Raw genomic sequence first — 23788 nt, 5'->3', positions numbered from 1 at the left:
TCCTTTCCAGATTTAAAGTGTCACTGTCGTTTATTTATTTTTTAAGCAGAAATCAATAGTACAGGCGATTTTTTTAGAAACGTAATAATTGGGTTAGCTGAAAAATGCATTTTTATAATAAAAAAAGCAGTTTGAAGCTCTCCCCCCCGTCTTCATGGTTTCTTTTTTTTTTATGGAGAGGTGGAGGGAGATGAGGCACCAAAACAGGACAACAAAGAGTTAATTTACAGCTACATCACCGGGCTATCTCCTCTGAAGTCAGCACTGACCTCTCTGGCCTCTGAATACCGGCTTTCATACAGCTCCCACTGTGTAATCTTTTTTTTCTGCTCTCTGCTGGGGACTAGTCTCTTCCCCCCCCCCCCTTTTCCATAGATTACACAGGGCCAGACTGATGTAAAAAAGTCGGGATTTCCTGATAATGAGTAGTGAATGAGAGAGAGGAGCAGGGGGGGGGGCTGGGGAAAGTCTTTTTAAATGCAGATAATGGCAAATTTGCCTAATAAACCCAGCTTTTTCGTTATGAATAGAGCTGAAGATACAGCATGTGACCCACGTCTCTGTTCAATCCTATGGAGCTGTTGGAAAGAAGTGAATAAGCCGAAAAGTGCTTAGAGCAGCGGGTCACATGCTGTACCTGTGGCTGTATTCCTAACAAAGAGGCTGGGGCCCGATACGGAGATCAATGGGGGGTCGGACCCCCTGCAATATCCGACTTATTAATTTTCCCTGGACAATCTCTTTAAAGATACAGTGAACCAACATCCCATAAGTTAGGGCTCTAAATGATGGGAGAAGCTGTTGTTTCCTTCCTTTCAAGAGTTTTGCTTCCTATAAGTTCTATAGATCTCAGCGAGCAGAATCACACAAAGCAGACAGCCGCCTTTGATCCTGCTGTTTGTATATTTGCATGCACATAATTACATACTTAGATTTGTCGCTTTAGACCCAACAATCTTCGGCCATCCGCAAATGCAGGGGCAGACACAGACTGCAGAGGGCCCCCATAACCTATTCGTTTCTCACACACACATGTGTACGCCCAGCTATCCGGTACATGTGTCCTGGTTTCTCGGGACGGCCCTACAATACAGCACAGATGCCAGGGCCTACTAATGGACTGTACTGCAGTCTGTGTAGGCCCCAGTGTGGGACTGGGGTACCTGTGGCCCACCAAGAGAACTGATCATGGGGGGCACCCAAATACTGAACCCGTCAGAAGTGACATGCTGACCTGGCCCCATCCTGTACTGATGTATCTGTGACCACAACTCCCGGAATAATAATAACTACAACTCTCAGAATGCCTTATACTTATGAAGCTCTCAGAGAATGCTGGGAGTTGTAGTGTCCGAGAGGACAACCCCTTGAGTTGTCTACTCATTTGTACTTTTTTTCCGGCGGAGTTCCTCTCTAATGAGATTTCTCTCTCCTGAAGGCCCTTAGCAGCTACATGTTCACTCAAATCAATGCACTGGTTAAAACCATCATTCTAGTCCCATACCCATAGAGGAATCATTAACAATCTTTTCCATGGCTATCATTTACAGTTATTGTTATAGACATTGGCATCGTGTGAGCACGTTCTGTTACTGAGCTGTTTGTACCGATAATGGTAAGTACAACTACATTTCCGATTGGATCCTACATGGAGATCCCATAAGCATTGATGGCTTTGTATACAACACAGCTGAGGTCGGAGCACCTCCACTAACACAAGGGCTGCTGATCTGAACACTGATAATAATTCTTTGGGAATAAAGAAAGCTCTGAAGTTAGCATCGGAAGCCTAACCATAGCAATCTATATTATCTGCATCCTCCATGAGTTTCCTCCTTCCTCTCACAGCCAGGACACTTCTTCCCCATTTACACATATGAAATGAACAGCTCGCTGGAGTTAGTGTTTCCCAATGATCCCGACAAACGGTATTCACATGAAACATTCTCAGCTGATACCAATGGGCTCCGGGAGGTTTATGCTACATTTAGGCCATTTTTATATCTTATTCCTCATTGTTATGTTGCCGAAAGAGAATGTGGACGCAACAAATTCTTCTGTATCAAAACTGAAAACTTCTTATACTTTGGCCAAAAACTTTCTTGGACTTAACAAGTGTAATGCCTGCATTGGAACTTCAGCCTGCAAGAAGTTCTTTAAAGAAGAAATCAGGTCAGAATTCTGTGTTAATAGTATGTGTTCATATTATGTGATAAAGATGAGAGATGGATGGATGGATGGATAATAGATAGATAGATAGATAGATAGATGGATGGATAGATAGATAGATAGATAGATAGATAGATAGATAGATAGATAGATAGATAGGTAGATAGATAGATAGATAGATAGATAGATAGATAGATAGATAGATAGATAGATAGATAGGTAGATGATAGATAGGAGATAGATAGATAGATAGATAGATAGATAGATAGATAGATAGATAATAGATAGATAGATAGATAGATAGATAGATAGATAGATAGATAGATAGATAGGTAGATGATAGATAGGAGATAGATAGATAGATAGATAGATAGATAGATAGATAGATAGATAGAAAGAAGATAGATAGATAGATAGATAGATAGATAGATAGGAGATAGATAGATAGATAGATAGATAGATAGGAGATAGGTAGATGATAGATAGATAGATAGATAGATAGATAGATAGATGGATGGATAGATTGATAGATTCACTGCACTGGATGAAAATATCACTTTTGAAGCGCTTGTGAGGTGTTGCTGCGACTTTTCTCTGCATACTGAAGGTGGGAAGCAGGGAGGCTGTAAGAACGGCCATTCCCACGTTGTTTAATTTTACTGCATTCGTTGAGGTGATAAATAATATAATAATTTGTCAAAGTGTGAAATGTCATTGATGCTGTTTTTTTTAAAAAATGTTTACATTTTCTTTGTTGCCAGAAGGGGGCGTCATCTTACATGTACACTGTATTATGCTTTCAGCAGGGCCTTATAATATTACTAACATGGCAAACCTGGAAGACACCCCCCTCCTTGATCACATGGGGGCAATAAGAGGACAGAGAGCTTTCTCCTTCTGTCTATCTGATTAGATGCCATGGTAACTATACATAGAGAACAGTCAGAGGTCATTGATTATGTATTGGGGATTATTGAGGATTTATGCAGTGCGCTCTTCTCCTGCTCCCGCTTAATGTGGGTCTTTCCAGCTTCTGATGAACATATATGACAGATGTTGGAAAAACTCATAGGCTATAATGGCATACATTTCATTTGTATTATGATTATTATTATTTCTTTTTAAAGCGCTCTTGATTCCAGAGCGTTATACACTAGATAAGGGGTTTACATACAGAATGACACAAGCAGAACGTAACATAGAAACAAGGAAAAAAACGCATGTTAAAGTTCATGACAGACTGGTACATAGAAACAGAGACCCTGCCAACAAGTGCTTACAATCTACAGGGTAAGGGGGACAGAAGATAGGTGAGGGGGCAGCTAGTCAAAGTGTCATTGTAGGTAAAGATAAGGGTTTTCCAGTTGTTCTTGACGGTGTTAAAAGAGAAATCCAGTGAAATTAAAATAGGGAGAAAAACAGGAAAATACTTTTTTAAAAAAGTATACTTACCCGTCACCGTGGCTCCAGGGTCCAGCTGACAGCCGCCAGCCACCTGCAGCAGTTCCTGACGCAACATCACATACCCTGGGAAAGATCAAATGCCGCTCAGGCAATCAGTGACTGTCACTGAGTGGCTGAGCAGGTAGTCAATCACCCCACCCCGGTGTGTGACGTTGCAGCTGGAAGAGCTGGGTAGACGAGGTGTCTGAATTCCAGCTGAAAATTACATCCGGCAGCCATCAGCAGGACCCAGGATCGGCACTAAAAACCCTATTCCACAGGAGCGATAATCGTCCGAATCGGCCCGATTTGGCAGATTTTCGCTCCTTGGAATATAGAGAACGATCAGCCGATGATCGTGTCATCGGCTGATCGTTCATTTAGGTTCAGACCTAAAATCGTCGTTCGCCACCAGCGCATCGCTACGGTTGAATAGTGGTGCGCGGCGGTGATCGACGATTTCAGCAGAACAATACCATTAGACGGTAGTGGAAAATCTATTTAAAGATGTACAAAGAGGAAAGGTTATGGATGGCTTTGTATGTCATAGTTACCAATTTAAAGCGAATGTACCAGCAGGTACCCCCCGCCCCCAATATGACGTTCTCCTCTCTTTTCTGTGACGCGGCTAAATTAGAATCAATGAAGCCGCATCACAGGGGAGGGTATTGTCACAATGGGGGCGGTTGGACTTGCCTACAGTGCTTCAGGCCAGGCCGTTGACCGGGAATCAATCGGGGCTATGCGCGGGAATCGGGCCAAGGTTTAAAAAAAGGACAGCGGCACTGGCATCCTTGTGCCGGTCTATTGATGTAAAAGTCATAAAGCGATGTGCCTGATGGTACATTTGCTTTAAAATAAATTTTTTGTCATTTGCGACCCAGTAAAGCAATTGGCAGCGGGGAGAGGCAGAGGAGGATGGCTGCCTTCCACCGATATGTTTCCGAAATGGGAACATAGCCTAAAGGCTCTGCTTGACGTTTCGCCTGTCCCATAGACTTAATGATATTCTAAAGCTCAATCTGCCATCCACCCAAAGAATGTTCTCCACTTGAAATTTCGGCCTGTGTTCCGTAGTGGGAACATACCCTCGGGTATTTGCCAAGAGCCTACGCAGCATACATGCAGAAGATAAGAAACATGCTATGAACATAGCCCTAAAAGGGATACACACTATGGACAATATTATTAGCCTGGAAATAACATAGAAACGCAGAGGTTATAGCGTGTTTTTTTTTCTCCAGGGATCTATTATCAATCTAAGACTACTCCTACTGCGCCTTTTCTTTCCGACATCACAAAAAAGAAACCTTAAGCCAAACTATTACGTCAGATTATTCACAAAACTAATAATCACTGCCTATTACTAAATACAGTCATTTAGACTCTTTCTACACTTCAGTCTATACCTATAGCACCTTTCTAGCGTATAATCTAGACTAATCTAATTTGTAAGACATTGTAATCTCTTAAATGCTATTTTGTAAGTGTCTACAAGTCATCTTTACTGTGGTTTCAAAAAAAAAAAGAAGTCCATTGAGACTTGTTCTGCACGGTGCATACACTGCTATTTATTATAATTGCTAATCTATGGTTTTGTGCTTTACAATTTACATTTATTTTATTCAGTTCTTTAAGTATATATGCAGCAAGCACAAAATCAGGTGTTTTTTTTCTACTTTGCTTTTAAAAGTTTAAGACTAAAAATAATCCTGTAACAATCTTTAAAAATACATTACTTTAAGACAACATGGCAGAAAACCAATATCTTAAGCATTCATATTACAGGTGGTATATACAGTGACCGTATATTGGTACATACCAGTGCAATACATTCTTTGCAGACTGTACAAATGATAATGCCGTAGGCCAGGGTAGCCTATGCGATGGTGTGGCAGCTCTGTGGGTGTTGGGTCACTTGGGCACTTTTCACGGTGGCCAGGAGTGGTGTTGGAACCCATCCCCTGGACAAACAAGCACTGTGCTAGAGGTTTGGATAACCCAAGTGTGAACAGGTGTATAGGTGCAGGCGCGAAAGAATAGACCAGAGTCCAGTGTCTTAACCAGAATAACTTGGTTTACTTGTAGAAACTTCAGTGCAATTCAGGATAAATACACTTTTGGTAACTGCAGGTGCAGGAAGGAGGTTGTAGTAAGACCTTGTAACAACAAGGTAGAGAAGAGACGGATCTTGAGGGCCCTGTCCAATGTAGTAGTGTAGTCTGCTGGGATAACGTAGTAGAGAACAGAAGTAACAGAAGAAAAAGATACTCATACTTACATACAGGGGCTGGCTGGCAAATTTTAGCCCGGGGGGCAAGTACACAGCACTGGCCCATGAGTAGCAGGCTGGCGGCCCATCCTTAAAGGACCACTCTGGCCTCTAACCTCTTACCTATAACATCTTCGGTCCTTCCAGTCATTGGTGACCAAATATCCTACTGTGCCCTGTGAAAGGGTCAGATCTCACTTTCCTGTATAAGTCTATGGGGCGGCTCAGTGATGACACAAAACGGTCCCATAGACAGATGCTAGGAAAGCTGGGTGACCTCTATCATACTGAGTATAAGATGCTGGAGAGCTGGGTGACCTCCATCATACTGAGTATAAGATGCTGGAGAGCTGGGTGACCTCCATCATACTGAGTATAAGATGCTGGGAAAGCTGGGGTTACTGTATTTTTACAATAGTTTATATCACTCGATGTACTTCTGTATATATGTCTCCTCTATGTACTCCTGTAAATATGTCTCCTCTATGTACTCTTGTATATATATGTATCCTCTATGTACTACTGTATATATGCCTCCCCCTGTATATATGTATCCTCTATGTACTGCTGTATATATGTATCCTCTATGTAGCAGGGACACATGCAGGCAGGGGCATTTCCGGGATAAGCGAGGGGGTGGGGGTGGGGATAGCGGGACACATGGTGCCTCCATCTAGGTAGAGTGTAGTAGTGGAGGTATAGTGGATAAGGGGTGTACAGGGCTCCAGACTAAAAAATTTACCTAGGAGCCATTCGCTCCTAACATGAAAAATTTAGGCGCCAAATAAAATATTTGGTCGCCAACATTTTAAAACATGTAAAATTAATGTTATGTTAAATGGGACTTACTGTGTGCAGAGGCCACGGCAGCAGCCTCCTCCTTTAGATTCTTTCTTTTCTTAGTTTGAAAACGTTCAACATGGAAACTTGCAACTTGACAACCATATACCCCCCTGCTGCCGGTGTGTTCCCTCAGCCAGCTGCCATCTTACCACCAATGATCTACTATATATATAGCCCCCGGCAGCCGATGACATATAGCCCCTGTGGCAATGTATATGGGAAGTGGTACTGTGCAGTGTATACATACATACACACACACTGAGGGAAGTGGTACTGTGCAGTGTATATACATACAGACACTGAGGGAAGTGGTACTGTGCAGTGTATACATACACACACACTGAGGGAAGTGGTACTGTGCAGTGTATATACATACAGACACTGAGGGAAGTGGTACTGTGCAGTGTATATACATACAGACACTGAGGGAAGTGGTACTGTGCAGTGTATATACAAACAGACACTGAGGGAAGTGGTACTGTGCAGTCTATACATACACACTGAGGGAAGTGGTACTGTGCAGTCTATACATACAGACACTGAGGGAAGTGGTACTGTGCAGTCTATACATACAGACACTGAGGGAAGTGGTACTGTGCAGTCTATACATACAGACACTGAGGGAAGTGGTACTGTGCAGTCTATACATACAGACACTGAGGGAAGTGGTACTGTGCAGTCTATACATACAGACACTGAGGGAAGTGGTACTGTGCAGTCTATACATACCCCCCCCCCCCCCCCGCACCCCACACGCACTGACTACCGCACCTGGCCGCCATCACAACAGACACACTACCAATCCCCCGCCCAGGCCGCGGTCCCCCCACACACATTACTGGCCGGCCGCCACCCCTGCCGTCCCTCCGGTTGTACTCACCCACTATCCACAATCTTGGTGCCGCTGGGGTGAACTTGAAGAACCGCCGGGTGAGGAGAGGCGGGAGAGAAGCGCTGGAGGAGTGTGGCGCCTCTGCGGCCGTCCGTCCAATGAATGACGGACGTGCTGGATGACGTCACTGGAGAAGCTTGTCCCCGCACACGTCATCCAGCACGTCCGTCATTCATTGGACGGACGGCCGCAGAGGCGCCACGTGATTCGGCGCAGCGTGCGGAAGGCGGAAGTCCTTAAAGAGACAGCGCGCCGCCGGGGCCAGTCGCAAATGGCGCCCAGATTAATAAATCTGGGCGCCATTTGCAAGATGTTAGTCGCATTGGCGACCATTTTGGTCGCCATCTGGAGCCCTGGTGTAGTAGTACAGGTATAGATATGGGGTGTATTAGTAATACAGATGAGGGGCATTAGTAGTAGTAGTAGAGGTAAAGATGAAGGGTGAGGTAGTACAGGTATAGATATGGGGTGTATTAGTGATACAGATGAGGGGGATTAGTAGTAGTACAGGTAAAGATGAGGGGTGTATTAGTAGTAAAGATGAGGGGAATTAGTAGTACAGGTATAGATGTGGGCTGTAGTAGTACAGGTATAGATGAGGGGTGTAGTAGAAGTAGTAGTAGGGGTAAAGATGAGGGGTGTAGTAGAAGTAGTAGTAGTAGTACAGGTAAAGATGAGGGGTGTAGTAGTAATAAAGGTATAAATGAGAGGTGACAGGGGCATACTGGGGGAAACTGGGGCAGCTGGGCGTGATTGGGGCAGGAGTGCACATATCCCTCCTCCTCTCACCCCGGCACACAGGTTCCCCTCCCGGCCACACGTGCAGGTCCCCGGTCTCTGGAGGAGGCCGCAGGCAGGGCTGTATTAACAGCTGCTGCTGCCCTAGGCACTAAACCTGGAGACGCCCCATCTTCACGCACCTATTGGCGATACCAGACCTGACCAATACCACCATACCCCCCCACCCCCCTGGAAAAGACACCAGATTTACTGGCAAGTCTGAACGGGAGAAGGGAAACTAAAAAAATAAAAACAAAAGAATTAGTTTTTTCTGTCCCCCTGCTCCCTGGTGCTGCCCCCCTGCAAGGTGCTGCCCTAGGCATCGGACCACAGGTGCCTAGTGGTAAATACGGCCCTGGCCGCAGGGACTCTAGTGGTGATAGCGTCACTGCCATTACTGGAGCTGTACAGCGGGATCGGGGGATGCAGATCCCGCTGTTCAGCTCCAGGACCTGAAGCGACGCTATCACCACTACAGTCCCTGCAGCCTCCTCCAGAGACCAGGGACCTGCACATGTGGCCGGGAGGGGAACTGGACGTGATATGTATAGCTGGGGCAGGTCAGTCGCGGCTCTGTTAGGCGGACTGCCCGACTGCCCTGCACCTCACCTCCGGCGCGACACTCCACGCACCGCCGCCCGCCATGCACCTCACCTCCGTGCCGACTGCTTGACCTGCAACTCCAGCCCAGCCGCCAACCCATCACTCTACGCTGCTCTGCCTGCAGTGATTGTTTGTGAAAATTTAATTTATGATTTTAATCGAAATCGATTATAACCTTCTGGGCAAATTTATTTGATTAATTGCCCAGCCCTAACTCCTCTGTATGTCTCCTCCTGTATATATGTATACTCTATGTACCCCTGTATATATGTCTCCTCCTGTATATATGTATACTCTATGTACCCCTGTATATATGTCTCCTCCTGTATATATGTCTCCTCTATATACTCCTCTGTATGTCTCCTCCTGTATATATGTATCCTCTATGTACTCCTGTATATGTCTCCTCCTGTATATATGTCCCCTCTATGTACTGCTGTGTATGTCTCCTCCTGTATATATGTATCCTCTATATACTCCTGTGTATGTCTCCTCCTGTACATATGTATCCTCTATATACTCCTGTGTATGTCTCCTCCTGTATATATGTATCCTCTATGTACTGCTGTGTATGTCTCCTCCTGTATATATGTATCCTCTATATACTCCTCTGTATGTATCCTCTATGTACTGCTGTGTATGTCTCCTCCTGTATATATGTATCCTCTATATACTCCTCTGTATGTATCCTCTGTGTACTGCTGTGTATGTCTCCTCCTGTATATATGTATCCTCTATATACTCCTGTGTATGTCTCCTCGTGTACATATGTATCCTCTATATACTCCTGTGTATGTCTCCTCCTGTATATATGTATCCTCTATGTACTGCTGTGTATGTCTCCTCCTGTATATATGTATCCTCTATATACTCCTCTGTATGTATCCTCTATGTACTGCTGTGTATGTCTCCTCCTGTATATATGTATCCTCTATATACTCCTCTGTATGTCTCCTCCTGTATATATGTATCCTCCTGTGTAGGTCTCCTGTATATATGTATCCTCCTGTGTAGGTCTCCTGTATATATGTATCCTCCTGTGTAGGTCTCCTATATATATGTATCCTCCTGTATATATGTATCCTCTATGTCAGGAATAGGGAACCCTGGCTCTTCAGCTGTTGCAAAACTACAACTCCCATCATCTATGGTAAGCCTATGGCTGCCCAGGTATGATGGGAGTTGTAGTTTTCCAACATCTGGAGAGCCTTGGTTCCCTCCCCCTGCCCTATGTCCTGCTGTGTAGATGTCCTCCTGTGTAGGTACCTGGCTTCCTGCAGACACCATCTTCTTGGTCTTCAGGCTCTTCTAGCCCAGACACAGGAGAACGAGCTGGAAGGAGAGAGCGCACTCTGGTGGCCGGAGGAAGATACTGCGTACAGCAGTTTGCTTTTTTACCATAAGCCTCATAGGCTTATAGGAAAGCATAATGGCCATAAAGGAGGCGGGGCTTAACGTCATGGGGGGCGGGGCTTCAGCGGCCGCTTCCATCACAGTCCGGATCCACAGCACAGCCACAGGTAAATATGACTGAAGAGGGCCGGGGCTGTAAGCAGGGGAGGCACTGAGGACTCCAGCCAGCTGTCAGCAGCCATGCGGCCCTGACAGCTGGGGGAAGAGCGGCCCAGGGGGCATGTGCCTCCCTGCCCCCCGGCCCAGCCCGCCCCTGCTTACATATAGATTCACTAATCTGATCGTTTTTCCACTGTAGTGTTGGGGTACCTGTCCTGCTAAGGTAATACGAGTTCCCAGGTCCCTGCGCTGGGTTGAGCAGACTTTCCAAGACTTCCCAGAACAGCCATGCGTTGCAGTAGGACACAACAGTTTTCACACTATTTGTTCTACTGGGATCAGTACCTAACTCCAGGTGACTGCCCTGTGTGTTGCAGAAGGTATCCCTGGTGTGGGCAAGGTGTTCTTCAGAGGACGTCATTCCCTCCTTAGGTTTCTAGCAGTGCATGCTAGCGGTAGTCACAAACACAGAAGGAACCTTTCTGGCTCTGTAGTGTCTCAGTCCACCTCTACTGGCAAAAGGCAAAAGACTCTCCCACTAGGGACTAGCTCCTTTTTATCGGGTTACCTTAACTAGCGTGTGATTGGTGGGGCTGTGTGTAGAGAAGAAAGAAGAGGCAGGATAGGAGGAAAATTGAGGGAAACAAGCCTGCACCTGGGATAGGAAAAACATAGCGGGGACACAAAACAGTTAACCCATGAGACCTTCAGCTGTGCATACAATACATGTCCTGCTTCTAAGAGCTTACACTCTAAGGGCCTGTTCACACTGATCAAAACAGACAGAATTCCGCAGCGGAGCTCCCCGCAGGGGAATCCCACCTACCTCAGTGTCTCTATGGTAGGGAACACGCGCGTCCGCTTCTGTTGCTCTCCGCTCAAAGAATTGACATTGGATATCACTGGATATATGTCACTGTCATTGTAGTGTCCCAGCACAGTTGTGCCACTAAGTTCTATACACCTATGTAAAGTAACTCTCTCAGGTTAACACAAAAGGGGATAAAGGAGATTGTATTTTGTGTTTTTCCCCACTAGGTGTCACTGTTGTATTTATTGTTGTCTGAAATGTTGAAGTCAGCAGTGTATTGATTTATTGCTAGGACTGGAGATGAGCGAACCTTCGAACTTTCAGCAGGTTCCCTCATCCCTAGCTAGGACTGTCAGACTAACACAGACACAACCCTATCTGAACCACCCACTGTCCCTGCCTAATTGCCTCAGCCAAGCCTAGGTGGTCGTGGACAACCACAAAGACGTTCCCTGCGCTATATACGTGGTACACAAAACAATACGGACAGACAAACACAATAAGGAATAGTAAACCAGGCCGGGTCAAACCACACGGGCAACGCAGTACAAAATCAGCAATCCAAAAGAGTAGTCACAAGTCAGGCGGGAGGTCAGAATAACGAGTCGAGCAGTAGGAGGGATAGGACGGGGAATGCAGGAATATACAGGGGAGAGGACCAGGAATACACCTAATAGCCAGCGATTAGTGAATGACCGCTGGCTCTTTAAATACAGGACCAGGAGCCCAGACCAGGATGTGATTGGGTCCTGATCAAATCACATGTGTAGGCTGCAAGCCGGGTTGCAGAGGCGTCTGCCACTCAGCTTGAGCCTAATACTACTCAGCTGAGCATACAATGCTCAGCTGAGCCGCCGCACGTCATCGGAGCCCGCGGCGTCCCTGGTAACCAAGGACGCCGTCGGGTCTCCGAGACGTCACCCGGCCCCGGAGAGGAAGGCGGCGCTGCGCTCCGGCCGGGGCAGACGTCGCTGGAGCGCGGTTGGGTAAGTTCCTGACATTACCCCCTCCTCCAGGAGGGGCCTCAGGACCCTTATTTACTGGACCAGGCTTGGAAGGGTTCCGTGCATGATATTGCCGGACCAGCAAGGGAGCGTGCATGTCTCTAACTGAAACCCATGTGCGCTCTTCTGGTCCAAAGCCTCTCCAGTGGACAAGATACTGAAGTGAGCCCTGGACCCAACGTGAGTCTAGAATTTTCTCCACTTCATACTCCAACTCACCCTGGATGACAAGTGGAGCAGGAGGAGATGACGGAGAGATCAGCGGCACATACTTCTTCAACAGTGATTTATGGAATACTGAATGAATTAGAAGAGATGTAGGTAGTTTCAATCTGAAGGTGACAGGATTGATTACCTCTACAATAGTATATGGACCAATATATTTGGGTGCCAGTTTCCCTGATTGCACCCTCAATCTCAGATTTCTGGTTGAGAGCCATACCTTATCGCCCAGTACATAATGATGGCCAGATATGCGTCTTTTATTAGCCCGTTTATGGTATGATTCTTGGGCTTTAACCCAGCTCTGATAAGCTTGGGCCCAAACTGTGCACAGTTTTAAATATATGGCTTCCGCTGAGGGATTCACAGATTCGGCGGAGTGGGTGGATGAATACCTAGGGTTAAAACCATAATTACAATAAAACGGCGACATGTTAATGGAACGTTGTACATGATTATTGAGGGCAAATTCGGCAAGTGAAATAAAATCCCTCCATCTGTCTTGAGCATCTGCCACAAAACACCTAAGGAATTGTTCTAGGGATTGATTGATCCTCTCAGTCTGTCCGTTGGTTTGAGGATGGAACGCAGATTAGAAGGACAAAGAGATCCCCAGCTTACCACAGAACTCCCTCCAGAATCTGGCCACAAACTGAACACCCCTGTCAGAGACAATGTTCTCAGGGACACCATGTAAACGTAAAATATGGTTGATGAACAACGTAGCTAGAGTACGAGCGTTAGGAAGTTTACACAGAGGTATAAGATGGCACATCTTAGAAAACCTGTCTAATACCACCCATATTACGGTTTTCCCCTTAGACAGTGGCAAGTCCGTGACAAAATCCATGGAAATGTGCGTCCAAGGTCTCGTAGGGATAGGTAGAGGGTGAAGGAGACCCTCAGGTGGCCTACGAGGAACCTTGGACCTAGCACATGTTTCACAAGTTTCAACAAAAAGTTTAACATCCCGGGCCCATGATGGCCACCAGTAGTGTCGTGAAAGCAAATACTTTGTGCCTGCCACCCCTGATAGACCAGCTAAAACCGAACTATGAATCTCCTCCAAGACCCGGAGGCAAAGATTCAGGGGTACAAATAGAAGAGATTCTGGAGTATTATGGGGTGCCAGGGTCTGTGATTCCGCGATCTGTGTCACTAGGTCTGGCTGCAGAACTGATACAACAACACCAGGGTTTAATATGGTATCAGACTGGTTCCTGGGAGAGCTCTCGATGTCAAAGCTGCGCGATAAGGCATCAGCCTTGATGTTTTTGGAACCAGGCCGATACATGACCTCAAAATTGAACCGCATGAAAAACAGGGCCCATCTAGCCTGGCGTGGAGTGAGACGTTTAGCACTGTCCAGATACACCAAGTTTTTATGATCTGTAAGCACTTTCACCTTGTGCTTGGCACCTTCTAAGAAGTGCCTCCATTCATCGAAGGCCATCTTAATGGCTAGTAACTCACGATTACCAATATCATAATTACTCTCTGCTTGAGAAAACTTCCTAGAAAAGAATGCCACCGGACGCAGGTGCCCACCCCTACCTCCGGTGCGTCAACCTCCACAATAAAAGGACAATCAAAGTCCGGCTGTGCCAGCACGGGAGCCTCTGAGAAACAATGCCGAAGTCTGTTAAATGCCTGAATGGCTTCTGAGGACCAGTTAACTAGATCCGCCCCTTTTTTGGTCAAATCCGTGAGAGGTTTGGCTATAATTGAGAACCCCTTGATGAACTTTCTATAGTAATTTGCGAAGCCCTGGAACCTCTGCAGAGCCTTTAGGTTATTGGGTCGCTCCCAGTTTTCAATGGCTACCACCTTTAGTGGGTCCATACCAAACGAGTTTGGGGTTATACAGTACCCCAAAAATGAAACCTCTTGGATACCGAATTGGCATTTTGACAACTTGGCACAAAGATTATTAATTCTCAGAAGCTCCATGACAGCACGAACATGTTTAAGGTGAGAAGCCCGTGAGAAGCCCAAGCCGGGTGGCAGAGGCGTCTGCCACTCAGCTTGAGCCTAATACTACTTAGCTGAGCATACAATGCTCATCTGAGCCGCCGCACGTCATCGGAGCCCGCGGCGTCCCTGGTAACCAAGGACGCCGTCGGGTCTCCGTGACGTCACCCGGCCCAGGAGAGGAAGGCGGCGCTGCGCTCCGGCCGGGGCAGACGTCGCTGGAGCGCGGTCGGGTAAGTTCCTGACAAGGACATTGATTGATGCATCATACTGAATATATGTATGACAGTGATGCAGCAACTGGAACGTAGCTGGCCCCGGTATACAAAGACAACGATCACACTTAAAAGACAATTGTTCTTATAGTAAAAATTTTATTGGGATTTAAAAAAAAAAATAATTATAAAACAGAAAATTGATCCACATACAGACAACACAGGAGAGAAAACTAGGTGATATGATATTCCAATATAATGACATCCCCAGGGCCCACAGTCAGATTGTACATAGAAAGATTACCCAAACTCCTATATATCAGAAACGGATACAAGGCAAAAAAACACTATTGTAATCTGGGAGCACGCAATGCTATAAAATGATATATATAAAAAAATGTATACCTAAAAATTTTTTAAAGATTGTAGTGAATCTTGCAACAGGTTACATGGATTTGGCTTGCTGATAGATTCTAAAAGGGCAGAGGATGGGGAGTGCGACCCGAGCTTTATTTAGAAGGTCCACTGGGGCGCTCCTGTACACCTTATTGTACTGATCTGCCTGCTGATTCCTGCAGGACACCTCCTTATGAAGATCCACAAGGGTCCAATGTGTTGAAGGGTGGCAGCTAGAGCACTGTTACAAATATTCATACGGAGATGCTGCAAGAGCTGGTGGGCAGGTGGATTGGTGCACTGAGGGCTACAGGACCATCCCCAGTGCACTGAACCGCCTCATTTACATATAACGAAAAAGTGGGACAATGGACTGCCCATCCAAATAACCTTCTACTAGATTCACTTTAAGATGTTCCTACAACAACTTTTCTGGCCGTTTCGCAGCCGTTTGTTTCTAGGCGGCCAGCATTTTGGCACCAAAAAACAGTCGTTGATGCATTTTGGTGCCAAAATGACATCTGTCCAAAAAACCTGACACAAAACAGCGGGGAAAAAAAACCAATGTGGAAACAAAGCCCAAATAACAGTTGAGAAATGATGTCAAGACTAGAGATGAGCGAACCTGGAGCATGCTGGAGTCCATCCGAACCCGAACTTTCGGCATTTGATTAGCGGTGGCTGCTGAACTTGGATAAAGCCCTAAGGCTATGTGGAAATCATGGATATAGTCATTGGCTGTATCCATGTTTTCCGGACCACCTTAGAGCTTTATCCAAGTTCAGCAGCCCCCGCTAATCAAATACCGAACTTTCGGGTTTGGATCGACTCGAACCCGAACCCGATTCCCTCATCTCTAGTCAAGACATATTACAGGAGCATGCAAGATTAACCTTATACAATACAAATATAAGAAGTCCTATAATAAGTAAACGAATACATACAATATAATAACTGACAGTATGTAAATAACGACTTTGATGTTAATTATACACCAGCATATTCCATAACTTTGCACAATGTATGCTTTGTACAGCTGTCAATAGATTTGTAATCTAAGAACTAATACTTACTCTCTGTCGCCCCAGGTTTCACAGCTGGCTCGCTCCACACAAATGGCTTCCACCTTCCGATTTTCATAGCATTACTGGGAACTATACGGATGATGGAGAAAGCTGGAGACCTATTGAGATTTCTCGATTATCTAGTAAAAGGCAACATGACTTGGCCGACCAGAGGATCTGCAGAACTTCCACCAAGAAGAAAACTTGCAGCATTGAAGACATACTAAGGAGGACAGAGAGGTTTCAGAAGTGGATGGCAGCGAAACGGTTAACCCCGGATTTAGTACAAGTGGGTGTTTGTGTTATTTATATTAAATGAGTACATTGTGATTCAGTGGTAAAGGACTGGGTATTTCTGGGGGCTCTGTCTGGTATTTAGCTAAGTCACATTCATGGGTCTATTAGGGTCTTATTAGACGAAGGAATTTTTCCTTTTCTCCCATTAATGATAAACGATTGCAAATTAGCTTTTGGGAACGACCTAAAAAAGGTTTATTATGATACACAGAACAATAGTCGTTAATTAGATAGCCTGAAGATAGTGTATCCTTGTTTGCTCCTGTGGCTTTTACAACACTAAATAAAGACATTCGTTTTGCACCTTCCTTCACTGAGACAATTTTGTTGTTTCAATTAGATTTGCGCACAATGATTTCATGGTCAGTAAAGAGATGCGATCAACGTGTCAGGATGGGGAGGTAGGGATGAGACGAGACAGTGGGCCCTAAGTCTGAACCCACCCACTGTCCCTACCTACTTGCCTCAAACAGCCCTAGGCAGCCGCGGACAACCACAAAGACGTGCCCTATACTGTATAAGTCTAACACAGAACAAGACAGACAAACAAACACAATAAAGGAGAGTCAACAATCCAAGTCAGAACCAAATGGGCAGCACAGTACAAAATCAGAGAACAATCGGATAGTCAAAGGTCAGGCGGGAGGTCGGGTAACAGGTCGAGCAAGCAGAGGAATTAGGAACGGGTTCACAGGAATAGACAGGGGGAACTGTATGAACTTTAATAGCCAGCAGGGAAAGACTGGCTCTGCTTTCATTTATGAGGATCAAGAGCCCGGTCTGTATCCCCATTGGACCGACGCTCAGATCCTCAAGGTTCCGGACAGGCAGAGGCATGTGTCAATCAAACCACGCTGCTCAGCTGCAGCAATCAAGGCTAGCAGTGAGCAATGTAACTCCTGCATTGCCAGGAAGCTGAAAGGCAAGTGGGTGTGTCACACAAAAAATAAAAACAGGCCCAGTTCACACTAGTCTTACTGCACATTCCTGACACAACAACATTCAAACAAATTTTTATTGGTCGTTTCATCATTGCCTGCATACACGCGGAAAGATTATCCCTTAAATTTGAACAATATAACAATTTTTTGCACAATAATCTTTCCGTGTAATACAGCCCTAAGCAGCAAGGACTCTGGTGGCCGTGCGCATCTCCGCTGCTCCCATAGACTCCATCCTATGGTTTGCCAGATTTCGCCGTCTGCCCAAAGAATGAACCAGCTCATTCTTCGGGCAGACAGTGGAATCTGTCAAACCATAGAATGAAGCCTATGGGAGCATCAAAGACGCGGGCGACAGCCTGCAAGTTGGTGTGAGCTGCGGAATTCATGACGGGTGTTCCGTTGGGATTCTGTAGTGTGCACATACCCTAATAGTTTTACCAAGGAATTTCCACACGGTGTGGTACAGAATAGGGGCTAGGGCCTGGTTCTCTTGAGACTAGAGATGCCAGTATTAATAAATCCCCCCCCCCCCCCCCCCCCCGTATCCACAACTAATTATGGTTAGAAAACAATAAAAAATAAAAATAAAGTATCAGTTGAAAAACAAAGTGAAAGCAAGTGAAAAGCATAAGCAACAAAATAAACTTGCCACTGCTGCTTTGATACTCAAAAAGAGGGCTGCGAAATGTACGCGGCAAGAAACGTGTTTGTACTGATTGAATCAGCCATCTGTTAGGTATGTATATTATAGTATATTGTCTGTTCTCGCTATTTTGGGGAAAATCCTGAATTCACTCTTGTAAATATTTTGATTGCTGGTATTTACATCAAATTTGCTGGGGAATCTTATAGTAATTACAGAAGCAGCTAATGAGGACATGTGCAAAATGCAATTAACATAACTCCGAGGATTGGGAGCCTTGGCGGGATAACATTTCAAGGAAGATTTTGTGAAAAGGCAAAACGTTTGCTTCCTCAGCAATTAGTGTGAGATGCATCTCATGTGATTGGAAGATGATTGAAGCCTTTATTTATACCAGAGTGACACATTTGTTTAATAATAGTCGATATGTGATAAAAGTAACAATTAACCTACTGGGGGCTGTCAGCATGAGACGTGGTGTAATCTACTTGGGATTTTGTATCATAGGTAACATAGGTCTGCAAACTATTTAGGCTATGTTTACACAAAGGCCATGTTCACACAACGTATGTTTTGCATAAATCATGGCCGTTTCATTGCAACAACAGCCATGATTTATGCAAAAAAACATACGTTGTATTTGAATGAATTGAATCCCATATTATACGCTCTGGACGGGATTCCAACCGGCCACACAAAATACTGACATGTCACTTTTGTGCGGACGCTATTCATTGAATAGCGGCCCCACAGACATGTCCGTTTACACAATGGAGAGTGTGGCTCCGGCACACGGGTGCACCGGCATTCAACAGATATCAAGATCATCTGGCCAGTACTGCAGTACCGCCGGGATGATCTTCAGTAACACCACCCGTTCACCATGTGTTAACTAGAGATGAGCTCTCTCATCATGTCTTTGATCCCCACCGCATAGTTGCGCTCACAGGAATATGCGGCCAGGATATTCCAGGGAATCGCTGTTGAATTCCTTGGAATATGCTGGCCGCGGGATCGCAACTAGTCCAATGGTCCGCCCATCCCTAGTGTTAACCCGGACGGAATTTGTAGCCAAACCAGGAGAGGAACCGGCAGTGAAAAACTATAATGGAAAGAGGTGCACAGTTTCAGGTTTTTTTTAAACCCACTCCTGGTTTTGGTTAAAAAAAAAAACAGACTGAAAGACTGATGGAAATACTATATATGAATAGAGATGAGGGAACCTTGAGCATGCTTGGGTTCGACGCAACTTTAATGCTCTGCATTTGATTACTGCTGGGCAGGGCCGATTCCGGGGTCTCTGCCGCCTGAGGCAAACCTCAGGCGGCCGCCCCCTGAGTGATGGCCGGCATCGCGCACCCCCCCAACCAGCCGCTCACCTGTCCCACGCCGCAGCCGACCCACGCTTTCCGCTGTCTCCACATCCTGTAAGGTCCCACGACGTCACCCTGCAGCTGTCATGGACCTCCAGGCTGTGGTGAGTGAGTGGGGTGATTGGGTCGCGTGTGGCGGCCCCACGTGACCCGAATACCCCAGCGTGTCCCCCACCGACCCCGGGCACTCACCACAGCCTGGAGGTCGATGACAGCTGCAGGGTGACGTCGTGGGACCTGACAGGATGTGGAGACAGTGGAAAGCGCGGGCAACTGGATGAACCCAAGCATGCTCCAGGACTTACTAGTAAGGCTGGGTTCACACTAAGTTTTTACAACATTTTTTTTGCCATCCATTCTTGCAAAAAAACAGATGGAAAAAAGTATGGAAATTGGATGCATTTGTGTGCATCAGTTTTCCCATTGATTTCCATTCTAAAGAAAACTCATCAAAACACATCCCCCTTTTTTTTCCGTACACAAAAATGTGGTCGACTATGCTTTTCTGTATGTTTAGAAAAAACCTGATGCATTTAAATACATTTTTTTTTTATAATGGAAGTCAATGGAAAAACGGATAGATACAATGGATTGCAAAAAACCTAGTGTGAACCCAGCCTAAGTGTTGTTTATATATTAAAAAGTATATATAGTTCTAGTTACTTTGCTTTCCCTCGTGTGTGTATTCTCTGGACTGAACCCATGGAGCATTTCTTCTGTGTTCTCAGTTCTTTCACACAACAAATGCAACCAATGATGGATCCAACTAAGGATGGTCCGAACCTGCTGAGGTTCGAGTTCGTATGAACCCGAACGCCCGGCATCAGATTCCCGCTGTCTGGCCGCTCCGTGCAGCGGGTGGATACAGCGGGAGGACCACCTGGAAAACTGGGATACAGCCTATGGCTATGGCTGTATCCCAGTTTTCCAGGCAGTCCTCCTGCTGTATCCACCCTCTCTACGGAGCGGGAAGACAGCGGGAATCATTGTCAAGAGTTCGGGCTCGTACGAACCTGAACCTCGGCAGGTTAGGACCATCCCTAGATCCAACCTTAGAGATCCCAACCAATTATACTGCTTGCGATGGCCAATATAAAAGGCACACTGCTCATTTAAAGCCACCTGTACATGGCTGATATGCCTCTCTCTGCTGTTAGTCACTGAGAATGGAATTATCAAGGCTAGGCCTCCATCCTAGCCTAGGTACCCCTTGTCTGATGTCATTACACTTGCAACAGAGTTAGACTTTGGCCTAAAGGGGCCACCCTGGTGTTTGCCTATTTATATCCCAATGCTCGCAACAGAGTGGGGACTTAAGGGGCTACGTATCAGGGTGGTTTGGTGCTCTCCCCACTGGGAGGCACCCCTTGGCAATGGGCTTCCTTCTCTGGATCTAGATCTAGCTATTCCTGTGTTTTGAGACTCACAACTGAGGCTTCATGGACCCCTTCTTTGCATATTCAAATTTTGTAGGGGGCACTCAGTGGAGACTCTTGAATGAGTACTCCATTGGATTTTTCTCACTGATCTCCCTGAGCTCAGTGATTGTTGTGCTTTGTTGGTATACACCCCCACCCCCCACCTTGAGAGTCAGATGAGAGGCTCCAATTAAATATAGTAAAAAAAGATTGCAACATTAAAAGTTAGTATTGGTAAGGGGGGAAACATTAAGCTGTCACGTATGAAAACAGTACTAAGAGGGGAACAAAATGCAGTTTGTTTTCTGTTGTTATTTTTTTGTTTGTTTTTGTTTTCACCTATTTGGAGTGCTGCAGAATCTTTCTACTATATGGTGGTAAACAGGATAGAACCTTTGAGGTGCTTCTTATCTTTGAGAACAAGCGCGCTCCACTTTCTATGCGTATATTCTTATCTAGAGAAATCAGCCGGCATCCTGTGGAAGTGGTTGCACCTAAACCACCGAAAAAAGAAACACGACTCTGGGTTTCACATACAGGTTATAACTCAGTAGTAGTTTGTCTTTCCAAGAACAGAATACCCTTCTTTATAGAAAGCCAAAGCAATTTCATGACTTCTTCTTTATCTCCAGACATTAATATAATGTTTTTTGCGTTTGTAAAATATTGGTCAAGTGAGCTTTAGGTAACTCCCCTCATAGTGTATATGTATAAGGACATAGGTATATGTATAGGGATATAGGGTATATAGATACAGTACCTATACAATAAGCTGTCAACAATGGGAGGGATAGAGCAGCATATCAGGAGAAAGAGGCAAGTTTGCTAAATGATTGTATATGCAAAAGTCCTACAAGTTTAACTATGTAAGTCGAAATAGGAATACCCCTTTAAGGACCAGGCTTAAAGCCCAAAAGCCATTTTTCATATCTGACCAGTCTCACTTTAAGCACTAATAATTTTGTGATGCTTTAAGGGGTTATCCAGGAGTTAGAAATATAATGTCCACTTTCTTCCAGAGATAGCACCACTCTTGTCTCCAGTTCTGGTGTTGTCTGCAATTAGGTTCAGCAAAATTTTTTATTAGTATTTTATTGTATTGCCCCCCCCCCCCAAAAAAAAAAATTATACAAATCACCAATATACAATTATTACGGTAAATGCTTATAAAGTGCTTTTTTCCCTGCACTTTCTGTATAACATGGTGATGTCACTTCCTGGATAACATGGTGATGTCACTTCCTGGATAAACATAGTGATGTCACTTCCTGGATAACATGGTGATGTCACTTCCTGGATAACATGGTGATGTCACTTCCTGGATAACATGATTCCGATTCCCAGAGCTGTGCAGGCTTTGGCTGCTGGAGAGGATGATGGCAGAAGGACACTGAGGGACACAGGGCACTGGAGGGACACTGAGCATCCCCCTGCCATCATCCTTTCCAGCAGCCACAGCTCGCACAGCTCTACCACTCAGTCTTTTATTAGAACTGAGTGGTAAAACCTGCGTGGTGCTGTCTCTGGAAGAAAGTAACCATGTTTTCCTAACCCTGGATAACCCCTTTAACTTATCCAAGTGATTCTGAGATTGTTTTTCATGACACCTTCCACTTTATGTTAGAAATAAATATTGGTTGATGCCTTTAGCGATCATTTGTGGAAAAATGTAAAAGCTAGCAATTCCCCATCAGGGAGCTAATAGTTCACATTTACAATATGTTTAGTTTATTGAGGCATCATTTGGTAAATGTCGTTTTACTTTTTTAGGCTATGTTCACACAATGTAAGTTCAGTATTAATCACGGCTGTTGGTGCTGATTTGTAACACCCTGGCTGGGATGGCTGGCGGCGCAGCAAAAAACTGACATGTCAGTTTTCTGCGGCCGCTATTAATTGTATAGCGGCCGCAGAGAACCTGTCAGTGCACACAATGCACGCTCCATTGTGTGCAACGGTAAATTTGGATGCATCCGAATTCAATAGTAGTGGAGATCATCCGTCTGGTACCGCAGTATCACCCGGGATGATCATCAGTAACACCGGCCGTTCTGTGATATGGCCGGGTCACAGAACGGCCGGTGTTTTATTACGTATTAACATGGCTTAAGAGTGTAAAATGGCTTGGACATTTTGTAGCAAAATGGCAAATTTTCATGAAAATTACTTAAATCAATTTCAGTTCATTTCTGATGTGGACTTAAGAGGACAGGACTGGTTTTAGGGCTCTGTGCACAATCCCTGAGTTACCAATACAGTGGAAACCCCTGAAAAAGACCCCATTTTGGAAACTCTTTGACCATTTTGACCCAACACCCACTGGCTTAAATGTATTGTCTGGTTTAAAGCCCACAATCTGACCTCCCAAACCACTTGTACCGTCGGATAGCTGCTTTTAATCCAAGATCTATCCTGCGGGCCGTTCGGCAGGTGATGCAGTTATTGTCATAAAAAACAACTTTTAAAATTGCAGCCCCGTGCCCAACAGGAGTATCTGTGCCCTAACTTTGTACCACCCCTCCGTCCCTCCTCCTCACCCTCTTCATCATTAGAAATGCCACTGGAACATTTTCTCCATGCTGAACAATTCACAGGTGCTTAACCCCTTAAGGTCAAAGCCTATTTTCGTTTTTGCGCTTTTGCTTATTCCATTTTAAGTTTAAAAGTCCATAGCGCTTGCATTTTTTCACCTAGAGACGTATATGAGCGCTTATTTTTTGCGAAACCAATTGTACTTTGCAATGACAGGCATTATTTTTCCATAACATATGCTGCGAAACCGGAAAAAAATCATTTGCGCTGTCAAATTGAAAAAAAAAATGAATTTGTTTTGATTTCGGAGAGTTTTGCATTTACGCCGTCCGTCCTATGGTAAAACTGACTTGTTATGCATGTTCCTCAAGTCGTTACGATTAC

The 23788-nt window shown here is 45.2% G+C and overlaps 1 protein-coding gene across 1 annotated transcript in view; it reads left to right on the top strand.

Moving 5' to 3' along the window:
• The first annotated feature begins 1891 nt into the window (after window positions 1–1891).
• Window positions 1892–23788, top strand: part of DIPK2B (divergent protein kinase domain 2B) — a 50812-nt gene continuing 28915 nt past the window's right edge. Inside the window, exons 1-2 of the mRNA XM_069945146.1 lie at window positions 1892–2172; window positions 16222–16486. Coding sequence (XP_069801247.1) covers window positions 1913–2172; window positions 16222–16486 — 525 coding nt within the window. The 5' untranslated portion in view covers window positions 1892–1912. The remainder of the gene's footprint in view (window positions 2173–16221; window positions 16487–23788) is intronic.

Source organism: Dendropsophus ebraccatus, chromosome 11, assembly GCF_027789765.1.
Source record: "Dendropsophus ebraccatus isolate aDenEbr1 chromosome 11, aDenEbr1.pat, whole genome shotgun sequence".
Classification (NCBI taxonomy): Eukaryota; Metazoa; Chordata; class Amphibia; order Anura; family Hylidae; genus Dendropsophus; species Dendropsophus ebraccatus.
This window is presented reverse-complemented; position numbering and strand designations above follow the sequence as displayed.